A 21229-nucleotide genomic window follows, 5' to 3' on the forward strand; every position below is an offset into this window, starting at 1 on the left:
TCATGGCCCGAAATAGAGGTGATCCAGAAGCTTGGGCTCACGGATAGCGTGGAGGTGGTGCATGCGAGACACAGATATGCCAAACTTCTCCTCCATGCTCAGCTCCTCAGCCGCCACGCCGTCGGGGAGCCTCCACGCATAGCCGTGCAGTAAGTTTGCCAGCACCAGCTGAACCATCTTGAGCCCAAGGCCGTGGGCTGGGCACATCCTGCGCCCAGCACCAAAAGGTAGCAGTTCCAGGCCGTGGCCCCTGACATCCACCTTGCTCCCAAGGAACCGCTCCGGCTGAAATGCCGCGGCCGTCTCCCCCCACACAGTCGGGTCCCGGCCGATAGCCCAGACGTTGACGAGCACGCGTGTGCCCACCAGGATTTCATAGCCTGCTACGGACGTTTGCTCATGAGACACCCGCGGTATCAGAATGGGTAACACAGGGTGGAGCCGCATGGTCTCCTTCACGACGGCTTCCAGGTACGGGAGGCTGGAGATGTCGCCCTCTGCGACTAGGCATTCGCGGCCGACCACACGGTCGAGCTCCCCAGTGACCTTGGCGAGGACGCGGGGCTTCCTCAGGAGCTCGGACATGGCCCACTCCACGGTCACGGCCGAGGTGTCCGTGGCGCCGGCGACGAGCTCCCGCATGTGTGCAAGTTTATTTGGTATAGGAGGACGAAAAGTAAGTTCAGATAATTATATTCTGCGACTTTAACTAACCAAAGTGGAAAACACAAGGCAAAATGAAGGGCCAACAATTTGACTGACCCCAAACGAGAAATCATGCAACTTACGTTTAGCTAAAGTGATATCATAGATAGAATAGAATAGAAATCTTAAGCAAAGAAGAGACAGAGTACATATGATTGGCCACATATAATTGACCGCTTTCTCCCATTGTGGCTAGTGTAGAACACATGCATAAGCCTAGCAGAGAGAATTTATTTATCTAAAACAGTAACATATATAGCTAATACAGGAGCGCCCAGAGAAGAAGAGTGGTCATTATCATGAGCAGCACCTTCGCCGGCGCGGGGGCACCTGCTGCCGTCTCGAATGTCTCAAACGTCAGGGTGCCGCTGCCATCACTGTGGATGTCGTAGGTCAATGGTCCTTCCTGCCTGGAGCAGGCTGCCCAGGACCGAGCCCGGCCAGCCGTGGGGCGACGGCAGTATGGTGAGGCACGTGCTCCCGTGGCCCAAATCTTGGAAGTAGTTCTCCACGTTGAGCTCCATCGCTGCGTCAGCACCGTCGAACACAAGTGCGATCGTTGGAACCTTGGCGTTCGCAAAGTGCTCCGTGAGGAAGCACAGGTCCCAGTCGTGCGAGGAGACGTTCACCGGAGCCACGCCCTCGGACTGGATCCTGCTCACCAGCTCCTGCCTCAGGACCCCGTACGCGTCCTCGACGAGGAAGGTGATGGCAATCCTGGTGCTGAGATACACCCCACCGGAACGCTGGACGTCAAAGGTCCCAGCGGGGATGGCGGCCAGGAGCTTGCCGTGGACCTGCACGCCGGTGAGATTAACGTAGTACCAGTAAGGGTTTTGGGCTTTTGTGGCCGCCACCAGCGGCGTGCTGCTGCTGCTTCCCGTAGTCGTGGACTGCACTGCCGTGGCATTGTCGGCGGCGCCTCCCCAGCTCCAGCTGACGAAGCTCTTGCCGCCGTCGTGCTCGGGGGGCGCGATGAAGTAGGCGAAGCTGGAGTTGTTGAGCTGCGACACGAGGGAGAGGGGCCCCCTGCTGAAGCCGGCGTAGCCGGAGACGCCGCTGATCTCCGGCAACGTGATGTTGAGGTTGCAGCCAAACACCACGCCCGGGACGTCTGTACGCCCCGGTCCCGTGATGTTCCCGAAGCTGAACGTCTCTGTGGCGAGGAAGCCGGACATATGGCTCATTATGTACCTGCAGAGGTCGTGTCTGGCACAGTCGTGGTATTTCATGCGCTGGCAAGCCTGGGTGGCGCAGCCGACCTCGGCGAAGGATTTGGAGTGTTCGGGCAGGAACGTGGGCGTCGGCGTTGGCGGCGGCGAGAGGGTGTGGCACGAGGGGCAGGGATCACAGTGCATCCAGACGAGGTCGCTGGTGATGTCCATGATAAGAGGGAGGGTCTGCGGCGAGCTCCCGAGGGAGATGTCGAGGATGAAGGGGCGGTAGCTGTCGGCCGCTGCGCTGCCCGTCTGCTGGCCGTCCTCGCGCTGGCCCATGTAATCCTTGACGGACTTGCTGATTGTCGTACTCGTACGGAGCTCTTTGGTGATGAATTTGCCGGTCTTGGTAACCGGTCCGATGGCGGCTGACAAGACAGGTGCGGCAGCCAGAGCAAGAAGGAGAAGAAGAAGAAGTGGAGTCGCCATTGCTGCCCTCACTCCGACGACCATACCTGTATATCTCTGCACTGTATAGTGCACTGACTAGATACTCCTATTTATAGTATGTAGTATACTGGCTGGCTAGCTAGTGGACGTCGCCCGGGTATCAACCTCAACGTTTGCTAGCTCATGCCGGTCGTTTTCCGAACCATCGTTGTTCATATCGTCGTTATGCAAGACTGATAAATCAAGAATTGCAGGTTGGGAGGGCAATGACTAAGTGTTTTGTGTGAGACACAAGCGTACTCTCACTGAAGACTGGATCTTTGGATCTTCAAAATTGACGCCTTGCTATGCTAGCTATCAGTGAACACAGACACATTTCCTACGTTACACTAGACATGAAGGATAATAATTTGTCTTGACAAAACACACACATGACAATATTTAGATTTTAATCTCTGGTGCGGCGACAGTACTGTACCCAAATATCAGATATCAAGTCCGAGGTTTAGCTTTGGGTGTCCTCCTCTCAATGGGAGCGGGCATTTTGTACAAACCACGAGATACACCAGTGATATGAGTTGGTCAATCTTAAAACTCTGCCACCCGGCCTGATCTTTAGTACACTCTCTATCATGGGAGTGTACAATAGATAATGAAGCGAGGTCATTGGGCAGTGACAACATTGGTGATGCATGCTTGACAGCCAGCTTAAAGCAAAGATAATAAAATAAACCATATGTATCCAAATTAACTATGCATTGCGCCTTGTGGACATTGAAATGTGCACACGGAGAATATATAAGAGCAAATACAATAAGGTGACATAAGCAGGCTATAAAAATAGTACTTCTATATCTTTAATTAGTTGGAGGAAAAAGAAGGTGAGAGAAAGAGAAGTGGGTATTCAGCTGCAGCACGAGCCTCAAAACACTTTATGAGATTATACGGTGGGTCAACTATTAATAAAGTACTAGTACATATTTGAAATGGGAATAGCTTGGGAACATCCGGCTGATCCGTCATAGGGAGTCCATCTCCTCCGGCGCGTGACGGGTATCTTATGTGTGGCTCGCGTACCGCACTATACGAACTACATCTTTGTTGTAATTTTTTCTGCAACATCGCCTGTGTTGTAAAAGTTCTTTCCACAACAACACCTATGTTGCAAAAACAAGGAGACACACACAAAAAATCTGTAGGACCTCCGTTGCAAACAAAATTATGCAACAAGACCTATGATACAAAAAAACTACAAGACAGCGTTTGTTGCAAATATTTTTGCAACAATATTTGGTTGCAAAAAGATACTTGAAAAAGACCTTTGTCGCAAAAAGTGAGGACAACGCTTAGCCACATGTTACGCTGACTTGACGGCTCGCAACCCGATGGATTTTGTAAAAGGATCCGTCTATCGACGTGCGTCCCTTTAAAAATTACTATTATACTTGCCAGTTATTAGGCTCTAGTTCACATGACAATTTTTTATAGTCGATTGTTGGTTGTATTATTAACCACGCTCTAACAGCAACTCCAAGGGGCAACTCATTTCGTCTGTCGCCGTCTGTCTGGGTCGCTGCGGACATTTGTGACGGCCCAACGCGTCGACCCATTCTCAAATGGTGTCCGCTTCGCGTCCGCGCGTACCCATTTCCAGCCAAAATTTGGGCCTGAAATGCGTCGGCACGGACGCGAAGCGAACGCCTCGCGCACCTTCTCGGTGTCCAGCGCGTCCCCACAAGACGGCCGCCCAACTACCGCGGTCAGCTTTCTTAATGACGACCGCCCACCACGGGCCCACGCGTCAGCGACATCGGTCGGCCCTTTTTAATCCGGTGTGCGGTGGGGCGCCATCCTCAGCCGGTTTCAGACGCCCCCATCCCCATCTCGCAACCCCTTTGCTCCCCCACCGGCGACAAAACGTAGCAAACCCTAGCGACCGCAATGGGCCCCTTCTCCGGCAAGGGAGGAAAGGGCAAGGGCCCCGCCATCCGCCCCCCACCCCCCGCGCTTCCCTCTCTCCCCCGTCGTCTTACCGCCGGTCAAGGCAGCAGATCGTCGTCCCAGTGCACCAGGCGAAATGGCACTGGGAGCACCGCGTCCCTCTCCCTACCCCGATGTCACGCTGCCGCACGACTAGCACTTGGATCCGGAGAGAATCCTAGTGCCGACGGTGCCACGATCGGCGAGGGCGCACACGAAGGAGGTGCGGTGCTGGAGGCAGTTGCTGATGCTAGAGCGGGGCCGCGACCCAGCCTACGACATCGACTGCCCTGCTTGATAGCGGTGGTTCGCCTTCGAGCACGAGGAGGCGAGGAGGCGCGGCGTCCGCGACGTCTCGCATGGCTCCCCGCTGCCGCCCCTCGTCGTGTGCAAGGAGGACAAGGTAGTGAAGGCCGCCTACCAGGCGGCGCTGGAAGTTGTCCTCCGAGTGAGGAGGATGAGAGGCACAGGGAGGAGGTGGGGGAGAGGGCGTACGAGGCGTGCATGGCGGAAGCCATGGCGCTGTCCGCGGCCGGCGACTGCGTCGTGCCGCAATTGGCCCCGCCGTCCCCAGCCAAGGTCGTACCGGAGCCAACCCCCATCGAGCGCTACTCCTGGACCGGGGTAGTGCGCGAGTGGGTCAGCGCGCCACCAGTCTGGATGCGGCGACGGAGGCGCGATATGGGGGCCTACGTCGAACAATGGCGCCACCGTAGGCTGGCCCAGGAGCGTCGCGAGGGCGAGTACCTCGAGCAGAGGCACTACAAGAAATATGTCAACTTATGACCTTCTATCAGTGACCCTCGAAGAATTGGTCATAAATTTATGACCATTTTAGACCAATTGGTCAAAAGCTGTTCAGGGGGCTCCAAACCCTAAACCATTGCGACCATTTTGGTCAGAAAGGTCGTAATTTCCTTACACGAAATGGTCACAAAGCAAACAGTGCTAGTCCGCTGCCTTATTTCTAGTTGTTAATGACCAATATAGATGGTCATAGCCTTGTAGATTGTGGTGGGTTGTGATGACTAGGCGCCATCTCATCAGTTTTGCCTATGTGTCATGTCCATGTGGCAATTTTTACCCTAGGTTGTGAAGCAACCTATATTTCTATCATTCCCAAAATTCCCAAAAAAATCTCATAAATTCTTTGGGGCATATCTTCATCAAATATGTAAAAATCCTTCCTTTCCTAGTTCAAAACTAATTCAACAATATTCATTTTCCTATTCTATTCACAACAACACTTTATGAAGGAAGTGCTATTTATATATTCTTGATTGCCCTCGGAATTTTTGCGCACTCTTTCCTATCCAAATTATTACTGCATGACAAAATTCAGCTCCATTTGCCTAGCAAATCTTCCTCGGCAAATTTCCAAAGTTTTCGTCCACCTAGAAGCATTGTGAAGGAAGTACCTTTTTTATATCTCTAAATGACATGAAATTTATACAGTTCCTTCATGTGCCCAAATTATCAACCTCCTCCAAATTGCAGCTCAGTCAAATCATCTATGTGAGCCCAGGTTCAATTTATATTTTATGGCCAAATTGGCACATTGCAAAGCAAGTGTTATATAGACCCCTCCTATTACCCTCAAACTTTTCGGGCACTGTTCCATACCCAAATCATTGCCACATGATAATATTCAGCTCAATTCTCCTAGTAAATCTTTCTCGGGAAATTTTCAAAGTTTCTACCTTGAGAGAAGCTTTGTGAAGTAAGTACTAGCTATGCTTACCCAAATGATCTGAAAATTTACCAGAGCATGACCATACCTAAGTAACTTACCTACTCCAATTTTGAGCTCATTTCATTCATCCAATCTCTCTCACTAGTTTTCCCAAGTTTCTGTCCATAGAAGAGCATTGTGAAGGAAGTACTACTTTCGCATGTCCAAATGGTATCAATTTTCTACAATGCTTTCCTATGCCCAAATAACCATCCTCCACAAAATTTCAGCTCACTCCATTCATTATTTTGAGCCCAGCTTCAACATTCATATTTTTGTCCAGCGTGGTACTTTGCAAAGCAAGTACCACCTAGGATCCTCCTTTTGAGCTAAAAATTTGTGAAGACATTCTCCTTAGTAGATGATCATCCTCAGCCAAAACTCACGCACATTGGCCATGTGCATTTCCCGTACCGCTAATCAAACACTTGGCTGCTAATTCATGTTTGAGTATCGATCGGTCTCCTCGTGAGAATCTTATGCTGTAATTTTATTCCTAGCACCAACCTGGGGAGTGCCCAACCCACTAGACATGCCTAGGCCGCCCAGAACACAAGGCAACATTATGGTCACGCGATGACCACGCGACGGGCATGCGAGTTTACGCGCTCTAGAGTTGGGGCCCTCGGCCACCACCCAAACCTCGACGTATCGCCAACAAACCATGTATTTATGATTAAATAGGTCCTTATGTAACTAGAAATGATTTTTGGAAAAAATAAATAGCAAACTATGAGGCAGCTGCAGTTCAAATTTGACCCGCTTCCAACTGAATCGGCGGAAATTTGTCTTTTTCACGAGAGGTGGATCAAAAAACTTTACACCCAACCATTTTGTCAATTGTGAATTAAATATGGCCTAGTATTTTATAAAAATGATTTGGTCCAATTTTGCAATAATTATTTGGTAGTTCCTTCGCAAAAAAACCTCCTTTCGGGCACTCGAAAAATGGAAAATGGTTTTTTCGTCCAACGAAAATGAAAAATTCCTTGGGAAACATTGTTTGCCATTCCAATATGCACCCTTGTGCACAATATGAGATCATTTGAACAAACTATGCCATGGATGTGGCCATAAGATTGATCATTTGGCTTGAAAGCCATTGATCTCCACACGTGATAGCTCGTTTGTGAGAACACTTTTTTTAAAATAATTGCCGTATTAAAAGTTTATTATTTTTCCTAGGAACTTGGCCACATATAATGACACAATGCGAAGGTTTCCCAATTTTTTGATTTTTTTTGAATTTTTTATGCCCGTTTCAAAATGCGGTCAAAACGGCCGGAATGACCGTTCCTAGCTAGTGGTTGAATCTTGGAATTTTTTTGGTATTTCTATGATTAAATAGATACTTACGTACCTAGAAATTATTTTTGAAAAAATAAAGAGCAAACTACAAGGTAGCTACAGTTCAAATTTGACCCGCTTCCAACTGAATCGGCGGAAATTTGTCTTTTTCATGAGAGGTGGATCAAAACTTTTTACACCCAACCATTTTGTAAATTGTGCATTAAATATGGCCTAGTATTTTATAAAAATTATTTGGTCCAATTTTACAACAATTATTTGGTAGTTCCTTCACAAAAAAACCTCCTTTCGGGCACTCAAAAAATGGAAAATGGTTTTTTCGTCCAACAAAAATGAAAACTTCCTTGGGCAACATTGTTTCCATTCCAATATGCACCCTTGTGCACAATATGATATCATTTTAACAAACTATGCCATGGTGATGTGGCCATAAGATTGATCATTTGGCTTGAAAGCCATTGATCTCCACACGTGATAGCTCGTTTCTGAGAACACTTTTTTAAAATAATTGTCGTATTACAAGTTTGTTATTTTTCCTAGGAACTTGGCCACATATAATGACACAATGCGAAGGTTTCCCAATTTTTTGATTTTTTTTTGAATTTTTTATGCCCGTTTCAAAATGCGGTCAAAACGGCGGGAATGACCGTTCCTAGCTAGTGGTTGAATCTTGGAATTTTTTTGGTGTTTCTATGATTAAATAGATACTTATGTACCTAGAAATGATTTTTGAAAAAAATAAAGAGCAAACTACAAGGTAGCTACAGTTCAAATTTGACCCGCTTCCAACTGAATCGGCGGAAATTTGTCTTTTTCATGAGAGGTGGATCAAAACTTTTTACACCCAACCATTTTGTTCAATTGTGCATTAAATATGGCCTAGTATTTTAAAAATGATTTGGTCCAATTTTGCAACAATTATTTGGTAGGTCCTTCACAAAAAAACCTCCTTTTGGGCACTCAAAAAATGGAAAATGGTTTTTTCGTCCAAAGAAAGTGACAACTTCCTTAGGCAACATTGTTTGCCATTCCAATATGCACCCTTGTGCACAATATGAGATCATTTGAACAAACTATGCCATGGATGTGGCCATAAGATTGATCATTTGGCTTGAAAGCCATTGATCTCCACACGTGATAGCTCGTTTCTGAGAACACTTTTTTAAAATAATTGCCGTATTACAAGTTTTATTATTTTTCCTAGGAACTTGGCCACATAATGACACAATGCGAAGGTTTCCCAATTTTTTTTGATTTTTTTTTAATTTTTTATGCCCGTTTCAAAATGCGGTCAAAACGGCGTGAATGACCGTTCCTAGCTAGTGGTTGAATCTTGGAATTTTTTTGGTGTTTCTATGATTAAATAGATACTTATGTACCTAGAAATTATTTTTGAAAAAATTAAGAGCAAACTATGAGGCAGCTGCAGTTCAAATTTAACCCGCTTCCAACTGAATCGGCGGAATTTGTCTTTTTCACCAGAGGTGGATCAAAACTTTTGACACCCAACCATTTGGTCAATTGTGCATTAAACATGGCCTAGTATTTTAGAAAATTGATTTGGTCCAATTTTTCAACAATTATTTGGTAGGTCCTTCACAAAAAAACCTCCTTTTGGGCACTCAAAAAATGGAAAATGGTTTTTTCGTCCAAAGAAAGTGACAACTTCCTTAGGCAACATTGTTTGCCATTCCAATATGCACCCTTGTGCACAGTATGAGATCATTTGAACAAACTATGCCATGGATGTGGCCATAAGATTGATCATTTGGCTTGAAAGCCATTGATCTCCACACGTGATAGCTCGTTTCTGAGAACACTTTTTTAAAATAATTGCCGTACTACAAGTTTATTATTTTTCCTAGGAACTTGGCCACATATAATGACACAATGCGAAGGTTTCCCAATTTTTTGATTTTTTTTAATTTTTTATGCCCGTTTCAAAATGCGGTCAAAACGGCGGGAATGACCGTTCCTAGCTAGTGGTTGAATCTTGGAATTTTTTTGGTGTTTCTATGATTAAATAGATACTTATGTACCTAGAAATGATTTTTGAAAAAAATACAGAGCAAACTATGAGGCAGCTGCAGTTCAAATTTAACCCGCTTCCAGCTGAATCGGCGGAATTTGTCTTTTTCACCGGAGGTGGATCAAAACTTTTGACACCCAACCATTTGGTCAATTGTGCATTAAACATGGCCTAGTATTTTAGAAAATTGATTTGGTCCAATTTTGCAACAATTATTTGGTAGGTCCTTCACAAAAAAACCTCCTTTTGGGCACTCAAAAAATGGAAAATGGTTTTTTCGTCCAAAGAAAATGAAATCTTCCTTAGGCAACATTGTTTGCCATTCCAATATGCACCCTTGTGCACAATATTAGATCACTTGAACAAACTATGCCATGGATGTGGCCATAAGATTGATCATTTGGCTTGAAAGCCATTGATCTCCACACGTGATGGATCGTTTTTGAGAACACTTTTTTAAAATAATTGCCATATTTCAAGTTTGTTATTTTTCCTGGGAACTTGGCCACATATAATGACACAATGCGAAGGTTTCCCAATTTTTTGATTTTTTTGAATTTTTTATGCCCGTTTCAAAATGCGGTCAAAACGGCGGGCTTGAGCGTTCCTAGCTAGTGGTTGAATCTTGGAATTTTTTTGGTGTTTCTATGATTAAATAGATACTTATGTACCTAGAAATGATTTTTGGAAAAAATAAATAGCAAACTATGAGGCAACTACAGTTCAAATTTGACCTGCTTCGAGCTCAATCGGCGGGAATTTGTCTTTTTCACGAGAGGTGGATCAAAAACTTTTTACACCCAAACATTTGGTCAATTGTGCATTAAATATGGCCTAATATTTTATAAAATTTATTTGGTCCAATTTTGCAACAAATATATGGTAGGTCCTTCCCAAAAAAGCCTCGTTTCGGGCACTCGGAAAATGGAAAATGAATTTTCCGTGCAAAAAAATGAAAACTTCCTTAGACAACATTGTTTGCCATTCCAAGATGCACCCTTATGCATAATATTAGATCATTTGAACAAACTATGAGGCAGCTGTAGTTAAAATTTGACCCGCTTCCTAGTGAATCGACGAAAATCCCACCTAGTATGAAAGTACCTCTAGTTATTCGAGGGAATCATACTTAGACGTTGTCATAAAAAGAGAAGGGAACTTACCGCCGGGCGTCGTGGTGCTGCGTTGGAGCTCCCCCGACGCGGTAATGGAGCTTCGCCGGACACCATGGTGCTGCGTTGGAGCTCTTGGCGCGCCGTTGAGAGCCGCAATGGAGCTTCATGGGGATGTCATCGGTGCTGCGTTGAAGTTTTTTCATGCTCAGTGCTGTCGTGACATATTGATGTGATCGAATGATCACCAATGCACAGATCAAGTGCCTAGCTAGGCGGATGATTTCTAGACAAAATCATCTGACTGACTCATATCAGCCATCTATTGTTAATCGATTGCGACCAATTTAGATGGTCATAACGTCATCAAATCTTGTACTTCGTTCTGATTGGACTACGAGCATGCCACGCGGATCAAGCATTAGAGACCGTTGGATACTCCCAGATCCAACGGCCCACACCCTCTCACCCTCTCACCCACCCACCGGGAGCTCCTCTCTCCCCCGCACACCACTCCTTGTCTCGTCCTCTCTCTCCCCCGCGGGCAAACCCTAGCGCTCCCCGATCCAGACTCCTCCCCTCCCGCCGCCGCCAACCACCCCTCCCCCGCCGCCACCCACCTCCACCTCCCACCCCTCTCCTCGCCGCCACCCACCTCCGCCACACCTCCCCTCCCCACCCCAGATCCTCTCCCCACTCCCAGATCCTCTCCCCACTCCCAGATCTAACTTGCCACCGTAGAACGAGGAGATCGCGGCCAAGATCTTCGGGACGCGGTGGTCGTCGTCGCGGACCGCTCCTCCGCCGACCCGCGGTACCTCGAGGAGTTTGCGCGGCGGTTCGACCCCTCGGGTTGCTCCGGTTCGGGACGGAGGTGGTGAGCGTTCGCCGCAGCAGGGACGACGACGCGGGCTGGAGGGTGAGGCTCGTCTGCGCTGGCAGCGAGCTGGAGGAGGAGGTTTGATGCCGTGGTCATCTGCAGTGGGCACTTCGCCGAGCCGTGTGTGGCCGCCATCACAGGTAATTACCCAGTCCGATCTATCCCCACTGATGGCTAGCACTAGCAGTAGGCAGTTGGCCAGTAGCTATTTCCGATCGATCCGATTCTTTTTGGCATCTTGCAAGGGAGTCTGGATGGGTTGTTAGCAGCAAGGATCCACAGCAGGCAGGGGAAACATTATGAGTAGTAGTTGGCCTCATCGATCGGATCTGAGTAGCTGGGCTAGCGACGATTATACTACTATTGTGTTTGGGTGCCTAATTGACTGATTGCCCATCGTTGAAATTTTTGTTTATATATATAAAAATCTTGAAGGTGCCACATACTTCCAATAATGATGTTGATTATTCTCCAGTGAATATGAATGAGAATGTATCATTTGTCTAGAGATGGAGTCTGTGGAGATAGAGTTCATTAGTTTTTGGTGTATTCGTCTAGAGTTCATTTAGCAAAGTTCAGAAACGCAAACAACATCAGTTCATTAGTTACACTAAGCATTTGCCTGCCTAAGTTGTATTTAGACCAAAATTTGCTAATAGACACCCCCCTTCACAGATCTGCTATTTTTTGGCGTGCACATAATATGTATGTCTTAACAGTTTCCAGGAGTTGTGTTCTATTCTTTGATTAAATGAATCAAAACCTAAAGGAGATCTAGATTAACAGTAGAATCACATAGTTGTAATTACCCAAGAAATTTTAACAGAAGCTCACTGTTATGTCCTCCATCGGGCGATCTTGTTTGTTATCGCAGTAGAATTTGGTGTGCTTGAATAAAATGGCGCTCATTTGCATCATTGTATTTCTGCAGAGTTTTAAGAAGAATTCTGGTACGAACGCACTGACCGTATACTTGTACATGTGCAGCTGAGGAACATCATGTGGGCTACTTCCAAGCATGATGTGTACGTGATGTAGAACTATTCTGTGATGCATTGGTCGTCCTTACTCCGCAAAGGAAAAGAAGTGCTCAACGTGGCAGGCCCAAATCAGGTGATCTACCACAGAGCGATGTGATAGTCCTCTATCGTTGGAATTTCGGTCAATCTCTGATCCACTGTGCGACCACACTGTGCAGGATATGCAGGGAGGTCGGCCCTTGTCCAGGGGAAGATCAGCACCATGACGGTGAAAGACAACCTAGGCAGTGCCTTCTAGCAAGATTTCAATCATAATTTGTGCATACTTGTTTATGATATGTGTGTGCCTCCATCAATCCTCTTTGGCATCATAGGATACAAGATACCAAGACTAGCAGTTCTCGTCTTGCTTATGTTTTGTGATCTCAGCTTATCTAATAAAACTGGCAATTATAGGATACAAGATACCATAACTACATAACTGGGGTCATTTGCGCTACTGTAGTTGTGTCGTCTGGCTAGTCGGCTAATATGGGAGCCACAGCATGGCATCCTTCTCCATTGTAGATCCATTGTATTTGCATGCTGCTATATTATGTCAAGTTGAGTGAAGCAAACATATCCTTGTGTGTGTGTGTGTGTGTTAACATCTCCTAATGCTCATACCAGCTTTCTGACTTTGGCAAATGATTTGACTCCTCTCACCTGGCCTAGGAGCAACACCACTGCTGATGAGAGCAGATCCTTTCCCTCAATAGATTAGCATCATTCCATTCTTACTGTGTAGTAGAATTGGTAGTGATAGAGTGGGTGAATCTATGTGATGTAGAGATACACTAAGATAATGCAAAAATATATATTAGTTCCGCTAATGCTTACCAGTGAATTCAAGTCTCCTTATTTGAAGGTCCAACACTTGTGCATACTGATTTGTGTGCTTTCTGGTTTAGGGAGGAGTTGCATGCTCTGTACCAGCTCATCCTTGTCCTGCTCGAGGAGCAGGAGGAGGAGGGGCGCATCTAGCCAGCCACAAAGGGCCTGCTCTGTACGACCACGTCATCGGCCTGCTGCAGCATCGAGTTCAATATGTCAGGTGACCCTTCCTATCCTGATGATGTCTAGTAGATAGTTTGATGTATACCTGCTGCTGATTGATGCTCTTGTGGTTAGCATTATACTCCTAGAATCATATTCTACTATATCTAGTGTTCTTGTGGTTCTCGAAGATGCATCACAAACATCTAGTGTTCTGATATAAAATTGGTCTCTAAAATATGTTTCTAAAATTGGTCTCTAAAATATTATACTATACCTGTTGTTGATTGATGCTCTTGTGGTCTCTTCAAGTTGGCTGAATCTGTTGCTTTATCATATATTTGGTCCAACCAGAATCTGTTCTTGAAGTAATCAAATATTATACCCACTAGATAATTGGTCTCTAACCAGAATCTGTTGTTGTTATTGTGTCATCTGCTGATTACTTCTTCTATTAATCGCCTAGTGCTCTTGTAACTGAGATTCATCTAGTATTTTCTTTGCAAAGCACGGAATGGTTTTGAGTAGTTGATCATTGCTTGATGGAACCTTCATGTCGTTAGCTTGCACTATAGTAACCAGATGCAATCCATTTTTATTAAATGCATTCTGGTTAGGATTTTGTCGTGGCTGTTCTGTTTCCTATAGATCTAGATCTGGTCACTACTGAAATTTCATTCTAGGACTTCATCATGTGATTATTAGTTATTTTTAACCAATGCTATTCCTAGCATGTGTACACTCTAATCTCTAATGATGTTTGTCTTTGTGTTCAGGAGCTCGAGGTCTACAAAATTTGAAGATCGAAACCATATAGCTCTACTCAGCAAAGAGCCGTCTCTTATGTTTGATTGTAATAGAATGTAAATATTGCAATATTGTAATAGTAGGCATATCTGGGTTGTAATAACTATGTACAGATTGCAGTAGACTTAGTGTTATTTGACGTACTACATCTGTACTGTTCCGTTTGAAATAATGATTATGTATGTGATTTGAAAACATGTGGAATGGAAACCTGACTTGTGGGATCCACTTATGAAAATAATCTGAGCATTTTTGAATTTTCTGTCAAGTGGGCCCAATGTGTGAGAAGATGACAAGTGGGACCAGCTCCAAAATATAATGGCCCAAACAATGTTAAAAGACCCGACCCAGAAATAAATAAAAGGCTGAAATGGGCTTGGCCCGTGTAACTTACAGAAAAAAAATACTTTAAAAGGCCAAATTGTTGGGCTAGGCCCATGTAGAAAATCGAATTGGACCGGGCTGAATCTTGTGTAACATCAGCTTGCCACGCTGGATGCCTACGTGGCCTGGGGAGGTTGCTAGTGACCAAAACGCCACAGTAGGAATATTTTGGTCGTAAACGTCCATGACCTTCTCACAGAGAAGGTCGCTATAGTCAGTTTACGACCGCCAGCTTTTGACCTTCTGTTTTTGGTCACAAAAAGGTCGTAAATGGAAATTTGTGACCTTTTAGTGACCAATAGTGGTGGTCAAGAGTTGACATATTTCTTGTAGTGAGGGAGCGAGATGCTGAGGAGGAGGTGCGCAGTGTCCGGGGCAGGGCACCCCAGCCGGTGGCGGCACAGCCCGTGGCGGACGACCTCGCTATCGCCTAGTATACGACGTTCCCCTGGGCTGGCCCAGCGTCGACGCCGATCGACCACACTGGCCCCGACGACGACGAGGAGGACGCCTAGGGCAGCGCACCGCCTCATAGTTTAGTTTTAGTTAATCTTTAATTAATTTTTAATTAATGGACTCTCGTTGGCCTTTGTGGTCGGCATTAATGTTTAATTAATATTTTTCATTTTCAAAATATTTGTGTTCTATTTTTTTCGTGTGCCAAAAAAATGGGTCGAGCCAGAGTTGGACGCATGTGCCGACCCAAACGCGAAAGCGGACGTCGTTGTCCGTCGGGCAAATCCAAACGAACAAAAAACAAACAAAATCGCTGTCCATTTGGGTCAGCACGATTGGAGTTGCTCTAAAACCTAGCGCGCCGAGGAAAGCGACCGAGGCAACTTCCGTGCGCAGGTAGGACGGTACTTACGAGTACCATGGCATAGGAGTACTGAACGAGGTTTTATTCGGACTTTACTCTATCCATTTCTTTTCTCGAGAGACATTACTCTGTCCATACACCAACGGAAGTGTCCCTGTGCACATGCATGCATGCATGACGTTCAATGTTTTGGCCTCTTCATCTCTGACATGAAGGCAGCCAAATTAGTTACTCTCTCTCCCTCAGTGACGGAGTTAGAAACAAAAAACTGGACGGGCCAAACTAAAGTGAAGCACAAAAAATTGAAATTATGAATCAGATATACTATCTCAGTGGGCATTTGATATGGAAATGCATACTTTTGTTCTCATATGTTATATCAACCGATACACATATATATATTAAAAATAAACCATACCATTTTACCATCAAACATGTTTAGAATGGATCCCTCTGTTCGGAAATACATAACATGGTTTTAGTTCAAATTTCAACTAAAACCACCTCATAATACAAAGCAGTAATGTAGTACCTAAATTACAGATTGTATCATCCTATAGTAAAAAATGGTAGTATTGAGAAATAAGAATTTGGCAGGGAAAATAAATTACATGTGTGGTTGTGTCCATGTGGCAGGGTCGTTGCCTCGTCAATTCGCCGCTGTTAGTTGACTCCTGGGGCATGACGGCGGCGCTGCAGCATGTGGGGTGGGTGCCTGGTATGATGGTGCGACCTGCAGCTCGGGATCTCGACCTTAGCTCCTCGCCACTTCTCCCCAGGCGGACAAATTTGGTGTTTAAACCCTTTTGCGAAAGTTGAGCCAGATCTGACCCTGGATCATTTTTTTCCCGAGATCTGGCCCTTTTTCTACCGCCAGGGTCAATGACGGTAGGGCATAACTGCTACGCCGAGGCCCTGGGCGGTAGGGTTGCACGTTCTACTGCAAAAAAATTCTAACTATCAAATACAGTGCTTGTACCCACCTACCGCCGGACACCTCGCCGGTAGGCTTGCACAGGCTACCGCCAACCTATTTGATGATAGGGCTGCACTGTTCTGACGTGGATAAGTTGCCTACCGCCAGGGGCCTTGGTGGTAGGCTGGTATACCCTACCGCCATCAACTCCGGCCGTAGGAAAAGGGCCAGATCCTGAAATTTTTCTAACCAGGGTCAAATCTGGCTCAACTTTCACGAAACGGCAAAACAAAAAATCGCTCTCCCCAGGCCGCAGTGCACTGCTGCTCGCCTTCAACAACAGTGCGGGCGGGCCATGTTGTGTTGTGTTGGGCTGGGCTGTCATGTTGTGTTGGGCTGGGCTGTCATGTATATACCAAATTCCTCACGAATAGGGCGGGCCATAGCACGCTTGTTCCCTCACATATCTCCACCCAAGCCCTCTCCCATTTCTAGTACTAAAGGGGAGTCCGTACCTGTTTCGTTCGTCCCTCCGACCTCTCGTGTGATCCCCCCCCCCCCATCGATTTTCTCCTGCCTGATTTCCTTTGTACCGATTTTCGCTGACCATTTTATTCCGAGGCTATGAGCCATTGAGGCCCAATCGCGCAATTTAAGGATGCAACTTAGCTCAAGTTGCATGCGATCCTTTCTAGACGATCTCCTTCCTTATTTCGTCCATCCTCCCCTCGACCCCCTCCCCCACTACCGACTGCCCCGGCACCCAACCCCCACTCCTCCCATTTTGTTTTCAGGTGCTTTTTTATTTCCTAAAAATCTCTTTGTTTCCCATTTTTTCGTGCAATCGAGATAGCTCGTTTATGGATATCTCTCTTCCTCGGTCTCTCTCGCGATCTGTCACGGTGACATCTTTCTTCTCTGAGACTTACGGGGCGAGAGAGCAGGACTCCCTCACCTTCTTGCTCCTCTGCACGGTCTTCTCTTTCACCTCGGTCGCACCTCTGTGTCCCTCTTCTTGCACAGCTAAAAATGGCAATGGGGCCCCGATACCCGCGCCACCCACGGTCTTTTATCCTATTAGGGGATGGGAATGGGTGTCTTTCTAACCCCGCAGGCCTACTATTTGGTACATTATGAAACCCGACATGTTTCATTGGTTCAAACCCATTTCTGTCGTACCCAAACCTGAAACCAGCCATACCTATCAAAATACGTAGCATATCCACTGATCCACCAATTTCCACCTATCCACTAATCCAGCTTCGACCATCGACTACATGACCGACCCTTTGTTGCTAAAATATGCTATTGTAGTATGATAAAATATGCTCAAAATTTGAGCTCCTAAACTCATGGACAAAGTTACATAAAATGAAACTACTCGAATACTCTATGATTTCATGTATAATAGCACCATAACCTACCCCACTCTTTGGCTTAATACCCTCACTCACCACCTAACAATCTGATGCAACATGGATAGATTGTAAATTGAGATCCTCTACGAGAGCCATTGATTCTCTTACTACTTGTGCCTCCAATGTGGTAGGGTCACTGATGCCCTTAAAGACAATGGCTGACAAACCCTGGTGCATGCCCTCCGTGTCTCTGCACACTGCTGCAACTGCCGCAATACCCGAACTCCCAGCTGGCAGCATCCATATTAACCTTGGCCATGTTCTCCGACGGTTGTAGCTTGTGGGTCAATCTCTCCATTCTGTTTTGCATCGTGGGTGTAGTCGGTTTCTTTAAAACTTGGAGATCATTCCAATATGACTTGATTTTTTAGACAATCCAATATGACTGGATGAAAAGATGTGTTGATAGTGGGCTTTGATGGATATCATCATACACAACATTTCTCTCTGATCTGGTGGACCTGGGCCGTAGCCCACCCAGCGCTGGAGCACCAAGTTTACCTAGGCCCAGCCCATACTATCTGACCAACACAGATAAATCCAACACGCAACAGCCCACCCAGGAAAAGAAGATGCACCGCTCAAAAAAGGAAAATAAGAAGCACCTAGCGGGAGCTCCTATGCGCCGCATGCTGCGGCGAATAGGGAGCGCGACACACACAGGAGCCGTGCGACTGGGCCGGTCCACTAAGAGGCACCGCGAATTGTTAATAGCAGTAAAAACTGAAAAATCAAAAGAGACGCCACTAGGAATCAAGCACGCGACGTCACTCTACTCTAGAGCGTTGCTAGACACTAGAGTAAATGGCCACATGTGAACAAACATGCATCGCGAACTTATTTAGGAACTTATCATTGTGTGATATTCCCTGTTGGATGTTATTTTCTGTATGTGTACAGTAGCATATATATTTTTGAAAATTTGAAGACATTTCGGAAAACACGAAATAATTTTTGAAGAAATATGAAGAAATTTGAATTTCCAAATTTGTCTTGGAAAAACAAGAACAAAATTTAGAATTTCAAACAGATTTTGAAAAAAAGGTGAACATTTTCAAAATACATGAACGAAATTTGCGAAGATGTTTTATTTTACTTTCGAATAATTTATCAAAAAATTTAGAGCACATTTTTTAAGTTCTTCTTTTTTTTAACAAAAATGAATAAATTTTGAAACCCGGACGTATTTCAAAAGAATGAACAAAATTTGAAGTTCCAACATTTTTAGTCAGAAAACAGAATGTCCTAAGAAACACAAACACTTCCCAAATTTCTGAATAATGATTTCCAAATCTATTACTTTTTTGAAAGACAGGAGCTTCTTTTGAAAATCATGATTTTTTTAGCATAAAATCATGATTTTCTTTAAAATAGGAACGTTTTTCCAAATTTATAATGAAATTTGGAGATGCGGACATATTTTGAAATTCCTGAACAAAATTTGAAAATATGAACATTTTTAAAAACTTATGAACAATATTTGAAACTGGGACATTTTTTGAAACTCCAAAAAAATTGAGAACATGAACATTTTACAAATTTTTTAAAATGGGCACAATATTTTTAACACCCGAACATTTTTTTACAAATTGTGAAAATGTTGAACAAATGCACTCGCAACATATTTTGGAAAATAAAAACATTGTTTGAAAATCCCTATTTTTTGAATTGTTTTTAAAACGACCATTTGTTTTGAAATTTCGAACATTTTCTAAAAGCAAGAACATCTTTTAGAAAATTAAGAACAACTTTCGATCATGTACTTAGCTTAAAAAAGGATAAAATAACATGTATCTTTTGCCGCTTTGTTTTTCTGTTTGCTGGTTTGTATGCTGTAATGTAATTCTAACCCGTTGATGACTTTATTAATTGAAAGCCAGACGTACTTGCGCCATCATTCTAAAAAAGAATGGTAAACATGTCTAATACTTTAGAGAGGACCATGAATGATATTAAAGGGCTTGCTAAACATTTTGCTATGATTGAAACTTTGTTAGATCTCAGTCAGCTGAGAAAACGGAGGCTATAATTTGCAGTCATCGCTCATCACTCAATGGAATAGCAAATCTTCTTGAAGGCTTCTACGTGCTCGTTGTCAAGAGCCACAAACAGATGGGCGCCACCCTTGGCTGCGCACGACGGCACCAAGATCATTACTCCATCGATGGGAAGGTCCGGCGGTAGGAAGGCGCACGGCGGCCCACCACCGAAGTCAAGGTTGTGAAAGCCAAACCCGAGCCAGCTATCCACCTCCAGATCAGGGCAGAACGCCATGCCCAGCGTTGCCGCCGTGGATGCTAGTTTAACGTCGCGCTGCGCCTCCCCGAAGTCCACGAAAGACTGGATGTACTCGTCATCCACGCGCGCAACGGCGTCGCGGATGACGCCGACCACGGCCGGGTAGCTGGAGGATAGGAGATCGCGGACCTGCATCCTCGGGAATGCCCAGAGGACCATGTTTCCGAAGAAGTCCATGGGCACCGGGGGCTTCTCCCGGCCCCGGCAGTTTACGGCGACCCTCACCTGCGTGAAATCATCCGGGGCCAGGTCGCGCGCCGCCGTGACCTTCTTCCATGCGTGCGCAAGGAGGCACTGGAACGTGCTGCATGAAAAGCCCACACGGGCCTTGAGCTCGGCGACGAACTCGCCCGGGAAGTGCACCGCCAGGTTCTTGATCCTGTCCAAGGGGAGCACTCTGTAGGAGCGGCTGGAGCTGTGCTTGCCCTTGAACTCGATGCTTCCGTGATCGAACACCGGCAAAGGCGGGCTGCGGGGGTTGTCGGTGGCCCCACGGTCGAGGAACGGCGACGGGAGGACAGCGGAGTTAGTGCGGACGGCGGTGGCCCAGGAGGCGGAGAAGCCGCTCATGGACTGGCCATCGGCGACCTGGTGATGGCTGGCCATGCCGATTACAAGCCCACCGCACGTGTACCGCGTCAGCTGCACCTGGAAGACAGCCTCGTCCGCATGTTCCTGCACACGACCAAGAACTGCATGCTCAGCGACAGCGTTCGTGTCAACATGGATCATGTGCACCTTTGGAAATGGCGAACACTCTGTGCATGTCTCCCCTCCATCGACGATAGCTAGTACTACTAAGTACCTTCTTCGCTTTTGGGTATAGCTCGGCGATATGGGCGGAGGCGTCGTGCGCCAACGCCGTAGCGAGGTCCGCCCCGGCGGTAGCCTCAATGACTAGCACCCCGGCGTTATTGAGGTGGAGGCACTTCCTTCCGTGGTCGTCGATGGCGAACCTCCCTGCCAGGTGTGGGAAGCTTGCGACGGTGGCGAGCAGGCCGTCCTTGAGCGTGTTGTTGGTAGGCGCCGGCGAGCTCCACGCGAAGACCGTCGGGATGTACCCGTCGGTGGAGGCGCGGTCGAAGACGGTGATGGGAACCTTCTTGGCGCCGCCCCATGCAGACCCCGGTGAAGGCCTCAGCACTGCCTTCCGTGTGATCTCCACATTTACTGCCATGGTTGGTGGCTAGCTAGCTAGATGACGAAGAATTATACTGG

The 21229-nt window shown here is 46.1% G+C and overlaps 2 protein-coding genes and 1 pseudogene across 2 annotated transcripts; all 3 read right to left on the bottom strand.

Moving 5' to 3' along the window:
• LOC125518108 (trimethyltridecatetraene synthase-like) lies at window positions 1–642 on the bottom strand. Its single transcript, XM_048683045.1, has one exon. The coding sequence runs from the start codon at window positions 640–642 to the stop codon at window positions 1–3; it is 642 nt and encodes a 213-aa protein (XP_048539002.1).
• Window positions 643–964: 322 nt separating this feature from the next.
• On the bottom strand, window positions 965–2351 carry LOC125518109 (annotated as a pseudogene).
• A 17335-nt stretch (window positions 2352–19686) lies between these two features.
• On the bottom strand, window positions 19687–21229 carry LOC125523957 (tryptamine hydroxycinnamoyltransferase 1-like). Its single transcript, XM_048689031.1, has 2 exons — window positions 20817–21229; window positions 19687–20686 (listed from the first exon to the last, which is right to left on the bottom strand). The coding sequence occupies exons 1-2, from the start codon at window positions 21186–21188 to the stop codon at window positions 19760–19762; spliced, it is 1299 nt and encodes a 432-aa protein (XP_048544988.1). The 5' UTR covers window positions 21189–21229; the 3' UTR covers window positions 19687–19759.

The sequence above is a fragment of the Triticum urartu genome, chromosome 7 (assembly GCF_003073215.2).
Source record: "Triticum urartu cultivar G1812 chromosome 7, Tu2.1, whole genome shotgun sequence".
NCBI lineage: Eukaryota > Viridiplantae > Streptophyta > Magnoliopsida > Poales > Poaceae > Triticum > Triticum urartu.